The following is a 15,433-nucleotide window of genomic DNA, read 5'->3' as shown; positions in this document are numbered from 1 at the left end:
ACTCACTGACCATTATTTCCCATGATCCCCTCACTTTAGGGTGTAAAGGTCGTTGCCATCACACCTCTGACACCTTTAATGTTCTCGGATGCAGTAACACACCTGAGTTGTAGCACCTGAGCACCGGAGTTGGTTCTTCAGGTGTTGCACTGCGGAAGCATTTATCCGAACGCTTGCTTTCTCTCCAGATACGGGTGTGATCTCCACGCAGCACGAGTGTGTGTGTGAGGGGGCGACGTGTGCGAGCAGCGGGCGGTGTGTCGGCGAGCAGTGTTTCTCCTCCGTAACGCTGACGACCGGGAACCTGCAGCACCTCAAGGGCTGTTACTCCGCCTCCCAGAGGGGCGGGGCAACCTGTGACACACCCACATCACCTGAAAGCTTCATCAGCTGTTGCACAGGCTATCTGTGTAATGCCAACATCACCTTGGAACCACCCAGCAGAGGTGAGTAGGGCTGGATTCAGATCACCCTGTTTCTTTGCTCCCGATTGTTGGCTTGTACAGTTCATTTGAGATCATTTAAAACGTGATGTTTTCTCATCATTAGTTATCGATAAATTAATCAGGGTTAATTCATCATCATGAAAGCAAATGCATTTAATTTGTATTTTGTGATAATTTAGTACAATAGGCTGTGCATGTTTGCAGCTACAGACTGCATGACTCCCCTTGAGGGCACTGATGATGTGTGGAGATCTGTCCATGGTGTGTGAGAGTCTCAGTGGTCACCAGCACTCAGTGTCTGGCTGTCCTGCCGAACTGACCCACTGACTCTGGTTTAGCTAATCGGGATCCTGACGTTGGAACTGTGGTCTGCATGTAGGGGAGATCAGGGCCGGTGACCACTGTGATGGACTCGAAGGCGTCATGGGGGTTTCTGGGAAGTGAGACTTTTCTGGGAAGCAGTGACTGTAAATGCATTGCCCAGGCCACGTCAGTAACTGCCATTAATCGTTGTCTCCGTATCACTCCGGGTCATCGCCGTAGCGCTGCCGTTGCTGTAGGGTTAGACGGAGGTTTGACGCCAGGCACCTTTCTGTCCTTTCTTCTCGTCTGCAGACGCCGAGGCGAAGCTGCTTCCTAAGGCGCACGAGTGTGTGTGCGAGGGGCGCTCGTGTGCGCACGGCGAGCGGTGTGTGGGCCAGCAGTGTTTCTCCTCCCTGACGCTGAGCGACGGGGAGCTGGTGCACCAGAAGGGCTGTTTCACGGTGTACGAGCAGGGCCGCATGACCTGCAAGACTCCGCCCTCGCCCGACCAGATCGTGGAGTGCTGCCAGTCTCACCTGTGCAATCTGAACCTCAGCGTCACTCTCCCCGAGCGAGGTAAAGCGCGCGCGCGCGCGCACACACACACACACACACACACACACACACACACACACACACACACAGACGTACACACGTTGGTATATACTGGTTTTATATGTGCGTCCACTCACTGATATTAGAGTACTGATAAAAATAGACATATTGGTAAGCTGGTAATCTTGTACACACACACAGCCTCCCCCCCCACACACACACACACACATATACACACACACACACATATACACACACTCTCACTGCTCTTAATATTAACCACATGGACAAAGCCAGGAAAGCCTAGCTGCCCCGAGCCCTTTTTCAGCCCTTTTTCAGCCCCCCATCAGCGTGGTGTCCTCCCAGAGCGGCTGTGCCTGGCGTGGCTACTGGACCCTACAGGATCCCGCCCTCCACGTCCAGACAGCCATGCAGCAAAGCCTCCTGGGAATGGGATGTTGCAGGCTGGGGTGCTTCCAGCAGCTGTCTGCTGGCTCAGCAGTCAGTGGCTCTGGGCTTTGCCTTAAAATCTCTGCCGCTGCTCTATATGCCTTTCTGCTTAGGTGTTACGGTATTAGCATCAAATAGACCTGCAGGTGAGCCCCCCCCCCCCCCCCCCCCCGGTAGTCCAGACCTCCTGCTGACTTCCATTCCCAGCATGCCTCTGGCCTCCACCGCAAAGGCCTGATGAACTGCGTTAAGCCGAGAAGCCATGCATGTGTAGGAGAATCGTTTGATGCACAGGGCCCGATTTGAGCTTTTCCTTTTCTCGGATATGTCCTCGTTGCTCATGTGGTATCGAGTTTCTGGGTTTTTGTGCAGAAGAGAGAAAGTCCTCTGCTGTTGTCACCACTGCTCCCAAAAGTAAATGTCACATCTCGGTACATAATTACACAAACGTCATCCAGCCCTCACTTTTCATAGCATCGGGGAATATTCTGGTTGTAAAATGACCATGTAAAGTGAAGTTCCTGGGGGACTTGGGAGGAACAATGGAGATTCTGCTCTGGCTTTCAAGGCCGTGTGAGACTTTCTTCAAAAAGCCGTCGTCTTTGATGGGGAGCTTTGTAATCTCTTTTGGAAAACTGGTTTTCTGGCAGTTTCTTCCTACTCTGAGTTTGACCTGTGAGGCTGACACGGTCTGCGTCATAGTCAGGAAGACGGCTAGGAGGAAAGAGTAATAATTGATCTGTTCAGTCGTAGGAAAAATAATGCGTTTGTGTCTTTTCCCTTCTTACTTTCTGAGGGGGAGTTTCAAAGCCTTTTTCAGTGTTTGGTTTGTGGCATGTTTGCTTGGCCACACCCCTGAATTTCTCCCTGCATGCTGTAAAAATAAATAAATACATAAAAAATGGGTGTCTTGCGTGCGAGTGAGTAGAAAATGGCGTCTTTGTTTAGAGTGCAGGCCTGTCGTCTTGCGGGGGGATGTGTGGGTGGATCTGAGCCGCGACTCGGCCATCCTGTGGCCTCAGTCCTGAATCCTCGCTCCCCAAACCTGCAGCTCAGCTTCAGCCTGTGCCCCTCCCACACATAGCCAGCCACCCCTAGCCCCGCCTTAGCCAGCAGTCAGCCCATCTTCGTCCCACCATCAGTCCGGGCCCTTAGGGTTTTTCTCTCCCGGTACCTCTTTGTGGCCCCACACAGCCTCCCTTAAGCCCCCCTACACACCCACCCTGAGCCTTCACTCCACCCAACATTAACCCCAGAAGCCCGTTGCCTACTTTAGGACCTCCGTGGGCTAGCAGGCAGTGTGTGTTTCCAGCTGCTGCATAAGAGCTGTACTGGATGGGGAGGTGTGTGTGTCTGCGTGCAGGGGGTCTAAGTGCACCGTTAGCTGCGGTGTGTGGTCCTGCCAGGCTTTAGCATGCCTAATTATCACTGCCTCTCCCAGCCAATTCCAAAACGTCATTGCGTGTGTGTGCGTGTGTGCGTGTGCGTGTGTGTGCGTGTGTGCGTGTGTGTGTGTGTGTGCGCGTGCGAGTGAGAGCAACAAAGTGGCAAGACAAAGGCAGTGAGTTGAAGATGAATGAAATGTTTTTGAACTCTGAAACTCTGTGATAGTTTCTTATACGACACTGTCACACATACATCTATTAAATTAAATACTTTGATCATATGTTTCTTCCTCTCAGTGGTGGACGGACCCAACTACAGTGTGACAACTTTGGCCGTGGTGATTGTGGCGCCTGTGATCGTGCTCATCTTCCTATCCGTGGCGGCCATCTTGGTCTTTCGACGTATTCACCACAACCAGATGGAGCGCTTGACCGCTCGTGATGCCGAGTACGGCACCATCGACGGGCTCATTGCGTCCAACGTTGGGGAAAGCACGCTGGCGGTAAGCTGCGTGAAACACTCCGTTCCAACCTGCTCGGACCCCTTAGCTGCGGCTACGCTGTGTGTTTTCTGTTCTCAGTGATGTTCTTCAGAAGCTGATGTCTTAAGTGTCATTAGTCTTGCAACAAAATATTACATATTTAAACTATTGCTTTTTTTTTTTTACTTGCTCCAGAAATGAAACCAACTTTTTTACCCTCTTTTGAAGCATTTATTATTCTTATTATTCATTATTTATGATACTGTTGAGTTATTGTGGTAATTTATTTGTTTGATATTGTTGAACTATTATTAATGTTTATTATGATCCAGCAGTCTGCCGTGTCACGTGCCCGCCGTGTCACGTGCCCGCCGCGTCACGTGTCTGCTGTGTCACGTGCCCGCCGCGTTTATTGCTCGTTCTGATGTGGGGCCTTTGTGCTCCTGCTGTTAGTCCGGTGACGCTAACACATTTTCTTCCCCCACTCTGGAACCCGCTTACAAACCCATGCGGTCCAGATCCATAATCCGGCCCTGGGCCTGCAGGACGTCCCGTGCAGTTCTTGCCCCCCCCCCCCCCCCCCCCCCCCCCCCCCCCCCCCCCCCTTCCACTCCCGCAGGACTATGGGGTGTGTTTGCCGACTTGCTGATGTTGGATCTATTTCAAACTGTTTTCAAAGAGCTGTGCAGACTGCTTGGCAACCGAGGCCAAAATCTGGCAGGCCGAATGTTTGCCTGTGTATAATTACAAAGGGCTTTCCAGTCCGGGTGGGGGAGGGGCTATTAGGAGCAGCCCAGACTCTCTGAGGAACACAGGTGACAGAGTTTCTCTGTTCCCTTGTGGGGCTCTGACTGGGATTTCAGGAAAAAAAATCACACAATTGTACACAGCTTCGAAAACCTTCCCAAGGGATCATCCATCTTGAGCTGAAACCAGCTTGTGTTTGAACCCTCTCACTCGTGTTCTTCTCTCCTCCAAATCTCCTTATTGTCTCCATGCAGCAAACGTATGTCGGTGGTTACTGCCTTGAGTTTTGGGTTCCAACACCCCCCTCCCTTTTTTTTTTATTATGGCATGTGTGGATAGCAGTGTAGGATGCCTGTGGTTGCTCTATTTCTCCATCTGGTGTTATGTCAGGGTACTGCAGCTGGCTACTAAGACTAGGTTTGTGTTTGGATTATGAATAGGATAAAGGATGATGTGGAAAATTATATTGGGATATATATACTGTAAACACACACTATGGACAGCCCTCCCTCCCCATTTCATTTCAAGAAAATTATTAATTGTAAAAAGAATTTCCTTTACCCAATTCTGTGTAAAATAATACCGTGGTCATTTAGAAATCATACAGTACTGCAACCATCTACCATAACACGTTATTATGAATATTCCGCATAGTGGTTTAAAAAAAACTATGCACTTGTTCACTATGTTCACAAGCCTTGTCGGGATCTTCATGTTGTAATGATGAAATATCTCTGAACGTTTCACTCTAGTTTGTACTGACGCAGATCGTCCACCAGAGGTCCCTCCTGTTATGAAGTCTGTCATGACTCTTTTATGTCAAAGATCAACTACCCAAAGATCAAGTATCTCCTTTCTGAACTTTATTTAGAGATTTTTTGCTCATGTTTGTTTTACAACCCCCCTCCCCACAGGACCTGTTGGACCACTCCTGCACGTCAGGCAGTGGTTCAGGACTGCCTTTCCTGGTCCAGAGGACGGTAGCCAGACAGATAACCCTAAATGAGTGTGTAGGTGGGTATCTAATCCGTCTCCGTGTGTATGTGTGTGTGAGAGTTGTTTACTGACAAAGCGCACATCTGTTGTTTGGAAACTTAAGAAAAGTTGTTTCTGGCCTTTGTGGTACAGTTGCTTGCATCTTTCACCAGCTTTATACACGTTTCCACAATTACCTGTTTAAATGTTCTCTAGACAAGGAGTTTTTATGGTTGAGTGTGTGAGTTTACTGATTAGTTAAATGTACCTAATTCAAGAGGTTCATAGTATTCTTAGATACATATTATTCATATTATTCTAAAGTGATTAATGACATTTCAGGAGCAGTGTCTCATCTTCATGTTAATCTGACGGTGTTTCTCTAATCCCTCCTCCTGAAGGCTTGTGAAACTACACACCTTATTTGTATTTTCTTAACATTCTTCATCAAGGTTTTAGTAGTTATCCAGAAATGTTTTACCTTGAAATGAAAAACAAAAATTATACAACAGTTCGTTCTGACCTTACAGTATGACAGTTGTAACCATGCTGATGTATGTGATGTATAGGTTTATCGCACCAAAACTGGATTGCTCCTCCTAACGTGTTGCTAAGTAACAACTAATTTAATGCATCCAAGTTGTTTTGTATTTGTGCATATGCAAAATGAGAAATTAATACAGTTGATGGAATTTATAAGATAAAATTTGACCTGTAGTCTATTTGCTCAGACTCTGAAGATGAGTGACTGCAGACGCATATCACACTCTGACCATTATAGTTATAGTTTATTTCAGTAAAGTGAAGGGAGTTCGATATAAGGTGAGATGCTGAGATCACCAGTGAAGAGAGAGGGGCTGTTTAATGTCTTACAGAGCAGCCGCACAACAAATAGAAGTTTACAGATTAATATACACAGATTACCCTAATGCGTAGGGGGTTCTGGTGCTTATAAAGCACTATCTCACTTCTGTAAACTGAAGGTGATCAAACTATTGTGCCCGAAATGGTTTGGTAAAGAGTAGGATTAGCAGGACTGGCAATATGGCGAAGTGAGACAGTGAGTCTAGAGAGACGATGGTTAGTGTGTGCAGACTCCTAGCACTGCTGCTGGTGCCTTTGTTCTTTATTGTCAGCACATTAAAATATGTGCTTGCTGGTTTCAGTGATGCCTTTTTGGGACTCAGGTGTGTGTGTCTGCTCTTGCTCAGGGAAAGGCCGCTACGGGGAGGTGTGGAGAGGCCAGTGGCAGGGGGAGAACGTGGCTGTGAAAATCTTCTCATCACGAGACGAGAAGTCCTGGTTCAGAGAGACTGAGATCTACAACACTGTGCTCCTGAGGCATGAGAACATCTTGGGTATGTGCACCAATCAGGTCCTTAACACCAAACCAACATCCTGGGTATGTGCACCAATCAGGTCCTTAACACCAAACCAACATCCTGGGTACGTGCACCAATCAGGTCCTTAACACCAAACCAACATCCTGGGTACGTGCACCAATCAGGTCCGTAACACCAAACCAACATCCTGGGTACGTGCACCAATCAGGTCCTTAACACCAAACCAACATCCTGGGTACGTGCACCAATCAGGTCCGTAACACCAAACCAACATCCTGGGTATGTGCACCAATCAGGTCCTAAACACCGTACCAACATCCTGGGTACATGCACCAATCAGGTCCTTAACACCGTACCAACATCCTGGGTACGTGCACCAATCAGGTCCTAAACACCGTACCAACATCCTGGGTACGTGCACCAATCAGGTCCTAAACACCGTACCAACATCCTGGGTACGTGCACCAATCAGGTCCTTAACACTGTACCAACATCCTGGGTACATGCACCAATCAGGTCCTTAACACCGAACCAACATCCTGGGTACGTGCACCAATCAGGTCCTCAACACATAGGCTCCATGTATCTGTCGAGACCTTTTTAAGGCGAGTACGGAATTGAAATGATCAACGTGGCAATTTATTAAACGGTATTCAAATTCACATTAATAAATGATTTTCCAGTCTAATTCTTAGTCTAATTCTCTTCTCTCTCTATGTGTCTGTCAGTTCCTGTCTCTTTGTCTGTTTCTCTAACTTTGTCTGTTTTTCTCGTTTTCTGACCCCTTCCCCCTCCCCATGTCTTCCAGGCTTCATTGCGTCAGACATGACCTCTCGTAACTCCAGTACTCAGCTATGGCTAATCACCCACTACCATGAGATGGGCTCCCTCTATGACTACTTGCAGCTGAGCACGCTGGATGCCCCGTCGTGCCTGCGGATGGCGCTGTCCATTGCTAGTGGCTTGGCCCACCTGCACGTGGAGATCTTCGGCACCCAGGGCAAACCTGCCATCTCCCACCGAGACTTGAAAAGCAAGAACATCCTCGTCAATAAGAATGGCCAGTGCTGCATCGCCGACCTCGGTAAGGACAAGTCAGGGGTCGCGACTTCAGAGCCACACTCGGTTGACCTTTAACCTGAAAACCATCAAGAAGCGCAAGAGCACCTACTGGAACATGCTGTCGGCCTCTTTGGGCTCTCCAGAACACAGAACATCAGGTGCTTGTTAGGCGAGGGAAATTCAGCACAGCGTCACTCGGAAACCTTAATGAAAAATCCATTAATGTCCTCAGTCTGCCAAGAATAATGGTAAACTTCTCTTCAGTGAGGTCAGAAACAGACAAACAGTCTCCCAAAACAGACAAACAACACAAACTAAGAATTTAAAAGAGCTTTAAATGTATTGCTGAAAGGGACTAATGATTTTTGTTTATATTTGTTGTATCTGCCCAACCAGAAATACATTTTTCTTTTATTCCTATTGAGCACATTGCATTTTGGGTTAAACAAAAACATATAGTTATTCTAGTTCAATAATAACTATAATGCTTTTGGAAGCCTGTAATAAAAATGCCCAATCTATCTGTCAGATTAGACAGATTCCAGTAAACAATATTTAAACGTGCTGGTTTTTGTAATGCAGTTTAAGATGTGGCCCATAAAGCCCTGACCGTATGCATGTTCTGTTGGACTTCCCAGGGCTGGCGGTGATGCACTACCAGGACACCAATGAGCTGGACGTGGCCAATAACCCTAAAGTGGGCACCAAAAGATACATGGCCCCCGAGGTGCTGGACGATTCCATTCAGGTGGACTGCTTCGAGTCATACAAGAGGGTGGACATCTGGGCATTCGGCTTGGTGCTGTGGGAGATAGCCAGGCGGACGGTCAGCAACGGTCAGTAAGGCTTGATTTTTAATCCACACACCCCCCCAGTCCATGGTCGTCCCAATGAGATGTTCCAGAAACGCACGGCCAGCCACTCAGTTGCAAGCACTTTGGCTTAGCACAAGGAAATGAGATCCCAGGAAAACTCAGGAATCGCGGTATTTCTCCCAACACCTCAGAAAGCCAGCCATTGTGTAACGCTATCACGGTCTTTGCCAGGCATTATTTTGCTATTTTTCTTGGGAGATTATTGATGTACGGATTTCCTGATAACCCAGTCAGAAAAGCTGACTGTTGATTGTTGCAGGGTATGGGTGACCAGTATGAGACCAGTGCCTGAATAAGGTGTACAACATTAGCATTTTGCTCTTTATGTGGAAAAACCTGATCTTTGAATATTTCATAGCAGTTTTTGCTTGTCTGCAGATCCACAGAACAACATTTAAACTGGGCATGAAGCACTTTAATTTTCACACATTTTGTGCAAAATTAAGTGTGTTGGGATTTAATTTGAGAATTGTAGAAAACGACTGCATAGTTATGATCGTTTTCTGTTTGGTACTTACGCTTTGGTGTTTGTTGGAGATTGGTCATTGGTTAGTTGGAAGGTCACTCCCAACACGACAGCAGTGGGACCACTACGGTGTAGGGAGGGTGGGACTACTGGAAGATCACATCTCTGGAGGGTGCTAGCTCTCCTTGCCTGGAGAGCTTGGGGCGACCCTTCAACGGCTAGGACAGAACTTCCAACAAAGTTGGTAAACGAACATGACAGCGTGGCCATGTTGGCAACATACATGGAGATTTTTGCCATCAGCCCTCAGTGTCCCATTTCTCTAACAGCTAATTCAGTGAACAGAATATAATGTGTTAAGATATTGTATGCACGCATGTCAAAACATTGTTCCATTTTTAACCTTAGACAGTGATGATGCACATATGCAGGCCTTTAATAAGGTTAAAATCAAAATAAGTTTTTTTTAATAAGGGCAGAACTGACTGCGACAGCTTAGCTAGCTTATTAGCCATCATGTCACCATGCGCAGCTTGTACCATCTGTTTTCTGGAGTTTCTATTTATTGACCAGCATATTAGTGAACAGCGTCTTTGAAGCCCTCACTACTTTGACCTTAATGTGTAGTTAGCAGAATCTAAACTCAGTGCAGTCCTAAGCAGTGTTGCGAGTAACGGGGTCATATTGTCTGTAACGGGATAATATAATTAATTAATTACTTTTCCTGTCGTTACAACGCCGTTGACGTTACTGGTCATTAAAAGCGATGCATTACTATATATTGATATACTAACAGTAATGCGAGCGGACCGCTGCCCAGGCTAGTGAGGAGTAACAGATCTCGATAGGTCACAGTTCTCGGTGTAACACCTGTTTAACAAGTCAGTAAGCGATTGGCTAAGGCAGCGTTATGGTAGCCAATCAGAGCCAGTGTTTTTACACGCGTGCCGAAGCGCACCAGTGACACACACGACACAAACGGAGAAGAGGCAGAAATGGCGAGTCAGGAGCAAGCCAAAGAAAAATTTGCATTTTCAAGGTGGCGATATAAATATTATTTAAGAAAATACTTGAAGTTCCTGAATGTCTACCAGACTGGGTATTTGATTTATTTAATTAAGAATAGAGGTTTTATTGTTAGGTTTACTTCTGTTGTGAACAAACCAGTTGTCTCCGGTTGAGAGAATTTAATTTAATTTGATAGATGTAAATGCACTTTATATAGTGTAATAATAATAAATGCACTTTATATAGTTATATAGTATTTACTTTTGCAAATATTTGGGATTTTGAAGGATTTTATCCTGCACTGGTCTGTTGATGTGCAATAAATATCAAAAGTTAAACACCTTTCTGATCTACTCATTTCAACTGACTGAAAACTGCTTTTTCAAAAAATCCTTATTCATTGGCATATAACTTTTTTTTTTTTTAAACTGTAATGCAAATAGTTACTTTCCCTGGTAACGAGTTACTTTTATTATAGTGTAATTCAGTTACTAACTCAGTTACTATTTTGAACAAGTAGTGAGTAACTATAACTAATTACTTTTTTAAAGTAACATTCCCAACACTGGTCCTAAGACACCAGTGCTACCTCTGTTCAGTACACAAGGGGTGCATCTCTAATGCTAACTACAGCCTCCTCCATTCCTCTGTGCTACGTCCTCCAATCTGTGATAACAGTCAGCCGCCTTTATCTAAGTGCACAGGGAGGACTCAAGAACAGGGAGGAGAGGAGGCTCCCCGAGCAAGGTGATCACAGATCATTTTAATAATACATGTTCCCAAAAGCAATGAAAAATATGAAAAAGAATCAATCACCGGGATCTGGGGATTTCTTTGAATTCTCTTTCTTTGTATGAGGAGGTCATATAGAACATCTCTCCACATTACTAAAACAAGGCATACTCAGTCAAACGAGGAACGATCGCACTTGATAGTCTAGTGCTGGGGTACTCAACTGGCGGTCCGGATCCGGACCCGAGCGCAGTCCTGTCCGGACCCAATCTCATTCCTGATTAACTGGATACAGATAATTCAGGGCTATTGAAAAACACTCCGTCACGAGTGTTACGTTTGCCACCCCCGCTCAACAACTTACGTTCGCCACCACCGCCGCACCGGACCTCAGGTCACAGGTATCTGCCAAAATTGGACCGCGGACAAATTTAGTTGAGTACCCCTGGTCTAGTGTCATCATTAAACAACAATCACAGGATTCTGGCTTTTGCTGTGCCAGAAAGCATGCATTTTCTCTTTAGTATTAAAACTAAACTATGACATCTCAATCAAATTATTATAATCTAATCGTATAATTAATACAATAAATTATTACTATTGTTTTAATCCAGTTTCTCTGATTGTGTTAAACCTACACGGGTAGAGTGCGAAAACATCTTGTGCATGCTAGCTTCATGTAGCGTTTCATGCCCACTTTAAATGCTTGGGTTTCTACATAAACAATATGCTACAGCCGTGTACATCATAATTGGCTCAGAGTTGGTTTATTCAGTTTGACACAATTTACAGAGCTCGCTCTACGCTAAGCAATAATGAATACATATAACAATAAAAGAGTTTGTTAAGCACTTTCTAAATCCCAGTTATTCCTCCCCATCTGCATAAATGAGGTTGACTCAGAGTAAAGATGACTCATTTGTGCAAAGTGTGCTACACGTTGTTAATTGGCCTCACGTGTGTGCACTCTGCTCCCCTCGCACGGCTGCACACTCTCGCACCAACGACGCCGTCCGCGCGGTGACTCATCCACGGTACAAAACACTTGTTGGAAACAGACCTGCGATTTGAGTTTGGCACGTTGAGGATTTACATCAGCACTTAAGCATCCGCACAGCACGTAATGACACGCAAACGTCCTCACCGACCAGTGTGTTTGTGTGTGTGTGCACGCGCGCTTGTGTGTTTAAATGTACAGTACAGACGTGTCTATCAAATGCTATTAATGACCAGGTCCGTGCCGTAGATCGGGCTAGATTCACCATCTGAAATGCCGTTTCCAGTGACTGTCATGTCATCGCCTGCTCCACTCCCTTGCTGCAGAGCGTACTGTCTGAAATGGACGCTGGTCTTTCTCCTGTATCTAAATAGCCTTAGCCTTCTATTTATAGGGTGTGCTGACAGTGAGGGCTGACCTGGGGCACTCGCACTGTATCTTTCCACTGCAGGAGCCACCTGCCACACATTAGTCACATTAGCCATTCTCAGCACGGTTAATGACTCCAGGGCTTTTATTATTATAGAATTTGGATCACAAATGTGGAAGAAAGTGACTCGTCACTTATTTATTTGTTTCTCTTTTCATGTGCAGGTATCGTAGAGGACTACAAGCCTCCCTTCCACGACGTAGTGCCTAGTGACCCCAGCTTCGAGGACATGAGAAAGGTGGTGTGCATAGACCACCAGAGACCCAACATCCCCAACAGATGGTTCTCGGACTCTGTGAGTACACATTTGAATAAAATCAGCTACTCTGCTTGGCAGCCAGGCAATGGGAAAGGAAATTAGCTGCAGCCAATCTGTAGGGAACCGTTTGAATTCAACTTGGGTAACGATCCCAATTCAGCGCATCGATTAACACATTCTAGTGCTTGCAGCTTTATTTTATCCAATTGCTGACTCTTTAGGAATGGCCGGTAGGAACGGTCTTCCTCCACAGTGCTACAGACCACAGTGCCCCCCGGTGCCCATTCCTCCACTGCACCCTGTGCTTGAAGTAGTCTAGAGTTAAAAGTCTCTAACTGCTCATTTGCTGGTCGGTGATGTGCTTTTTTTTTTTGTTGCCATTTTCCAGACTTTAACGTCCATCGCCAAACTGATGAAGGAGTGCTGGTACCAGAACCCATCCGCTAGGCTCACAGCGCTGCGCATCAAAAAGACTCTGACAAAAATCGACAACTCTCTGGACAAAATAAAAGCGGATATTTGAGCTGCTTCCGTACACGCGATCTTCACAAGGCCTTTATTGTGTCCAGCGGACAAGTCGCCCAGGATGGAGAACAGGGGGCAGAGGGAGGAGTGCTCTGTGCTGTCCTCGAGGCACAATGTATTTATTTTAAACACACAGTCGGACATGTTTTGGCATCCAAAGATGGCGCCGTGGGCATTTACAAAGACTACAAATAGTATTTGATATGTGACCTATTTTAAGACATAGCTTTTGCGTGTAGTCATGTTCTTCGAAGAACAGACTGTTACAGTAGCAGGACCTCGGAGGGAGTCCCCATAGAGCTACGGCTTCCTTCTAACGCGGCTTCGGTTTTTAGGGCTGCCAGGAAAGCGTCTAACTTAGCAATGCGGTCTGTGCTTGTGTTTCGTTTATTGCACTGGCAGGCTGTGGCATTCCTTACTTGCACTGGTACACAAGAATTTGGAGAGGTTAAAATAAGACCATTTGCCAAAAATGGTTATTTTATATTTCATAGCACCATATCCTCATACATAATCAGAGTAAAAACAAAAATAGATTTTTACTGCCTTTTTTTTGTTGTTTATTTTTGCACTGCCGTAAAAAATATTGGAAAACGTTTCTCTGCGGTCCTGTCCCTCATGCTGTAATTTATTGAGCGAATGGTGCAATGGTTTCTCTCTTACTGTTCTGCCTAAGATGTTTAACATGTCACATTTTTTTGTATCATTGAGCATTTAGCTTTTTTTTTCTTTTTGTTTGTTTCATAAGCTTTATTGAGTACAAATGCTAAAAGTAAATAAAAAAAAATACTAGAAAATTCTTTATTGATGCTCAGCAATGCCTGCAAGCTCTGCATATCTAAAGTGAAGTAAATGTTGGGATTGGCATTATTTCAGTACTTTATATTAATATTTAATTTTTTAATAATTTTGCTTTATTGTAATGAAGACCATATAGAATTTAAGAATTAGATCTCTCGTGTCTCCATAAATTCTCAGCACTGATATGAAACTGCATTAGGATAACCTGATGTATTTATAAACAAATACATAACAGGATGCATTCTTCTGCTGAATACTTGTGTAAAATCATGTCCGTTAAGTCTATGGATCAGAAGGCCAATTCACAGACCATTTCAGGGTCTCGCTGACTCAGAATAGAGCTGCCATTGGCACCACGAACCGTTCCACCCAACATCAGACTGAAAACTCATTCCTTTGCTTAAATTTGTGTCCAAAAGCAATTGGGTGTATTTAGTGACCTGTAATAATGAATGGTAGCGGAAGCTGAATACTGTTATATAAGAAAATAGATTTTTGTATTTGTTGCAGGATTTTAAACTGTTTGGGCAAAGCCAGTGGTCACACAACCCTGCAGAGAAGTTTTTTATCAGAATACATGCTATTTAAAGATGACTACGCCTGCTGGCAGTACAGATGTTCAAGATTCACATTTTAAAAGGCATATTCTGCTGAGTATGTCATCAATATTTTGGTCATAATTGTATGCCATTTTTAGCTTCGTTTTAGGTACACCACCTCAAATTGAGGGAAATGCTACATGGCTTCTTGCACAAACCATTTAACAAGTTGAACGTATACAGGTCTGAGCTGACTGGTGTACACATTTTGCTACTGTACAAACCTAAAGCATTTCCTTTTACACCCGTCTCTGTATTTCAAAAAAACCATCGACTCTCTGCCTAGCCATGATGCATATGTTTTCTCTTATTAGAAGCATTTTGTTTCGCTGTACTATTATCTGGACACCAGTGTGGAAAGAAACGGGCAAAAGGGCTCGAGATGACGCGCTCGTGAGCCCCACGGGAAGCGCATTACAGAATAACCGAGCCGTGCTCAATCAATTAGGTCACGTTTTACCTAATAAGCTCCAGCTTTAGCAGAAGCGGAGATTAAAGCAGAAATGCACCAAAGCAGTGTTCCAGTCTGAAATGTTCTCAAAAGGTTTCCAGCCCACACTTCAAGAGCGCAGGGTGGCGTTTCTCATAGCTCTCCAGAAGACATTTTCATTTAAAATCTAGAACAGTCGGTGATGGGTTTACATCATATTCTTAGGTTAGTTTCTGTTTGAATATTTTTTTGTTGTTCAATATAGTATTGGTGGTGTCGTTAACTCAACCCAAAGCCAAATGTGTGCCACCCACTCTGCTTGAATGTACAGTTGTTATTGTTTGGAATGAAGCGCGTGGCTGCAGCGCGTGCTCGGGTTCTAACTGGGCGCGCGCTGCGGTGCTGTGACCCGTGACCGGGCTCCTAAAGTACCAGGCACACTCACTTTAATTAATGTGGTCAAGACATGCGTGTTTACCAGCCCAGTGGGAGAGTAAACTGTATTATTTTTAACACTTACAATGTATTCCTCAAATCTCAATTTTCAAACGAACGGTTTGGTG

The 15,433-nt window shown here is 45.2% G+C and overlaps 2 protein-coding genes across 9 annotated transcripts in view; both read left to right on the top strand.

Moving 5' to 3' along the window:
* Positions 1–13,858, top strand: part of LOC143512354 (activin receptor type-1-like) — a 32,311-nt gene extending 18,453 nt beyond the window's left edge. For 3 of the 7 annotated variants that reach the window (XM_077002563.1, XM_077002564.1, XM_077002558.1), the window contains 9 exons: positions 189–446; positions 1,062–1,325; positions 3,437–3,642; positions 5,283–5,382; positions 6,555–6,701; positions 7,495–7,770; positions 8,387–8,584; positions 12,421–12,551; positions 12,904–13,858. In XM_077002563.1, the coding sequence (XP_076858678.1) occupies positions 189–446; positions 1,062–1,325; positions 3,437–3,642; positions 5,283–5,382; positions 6,555–6,701; positions 7,495–7,770; positions 8,387–8,584; positions 12,421–12,551; positions 12,904–13,038 (1,715 nt within the window). In that variant the 3' untranslated portion in view covers positions 13,039–13,858. The remainder of the gene's footprint in view (positions 1–188; positions 447–1,061; positions 1,326–3,436; positions 3,643–5,282; positions 5,383–6,554; positions 6,702–7,494; positions 7,771–8,386; positions 8,585–12,420; positions 12,552–12,903) is intronic. The other 4 variants (XM_077002561.1, XM_077002560.1, XM_077002562.1 and 1 more) reach the window with 2 other exon arrangements.
* A 974-nt stretch (positions 13,859–14,832) lies between these two features.
* Positions 14,833–15,433, top strand: part of acvr1c (activin A receptor type 1C) — a 29,556-nt gene continuing 28,955 nt past the window's right edge. The window contains exon 1 of one of the 2 annotated variants that reach the window (XM_077002571.1): positions 14,833–15,095. The gene's annotated coding sequence lies outside the window, so the exon portion shown is untranslated. The remainder of the gene's footprint in view (positions 15,096–15,433) is intronic. The other variant, XM_077002569.1, reaches the window with a different exon arrangement.

This window comes from Brachyhypopomus gauderio, chromosome 4, assembly GCF_052324685.1.
Source record: "Brachyhypopomus gauderio isolate BG-103 chromosome 4, BGAUD_0.2, whole genome shotgun sequence".
Lineage (NCBI taxonomy): Eukaryota > Metazoa > Chordata > Actinopteri > Gymnotiformes > Hypopomidae > Brachyhypopomus > Brachyhypopomus gauderio.
Note: the sequence above shows the minus strand (reverse complement) of the source record. Positions and strands in the feature narration are given on the sequence as shown.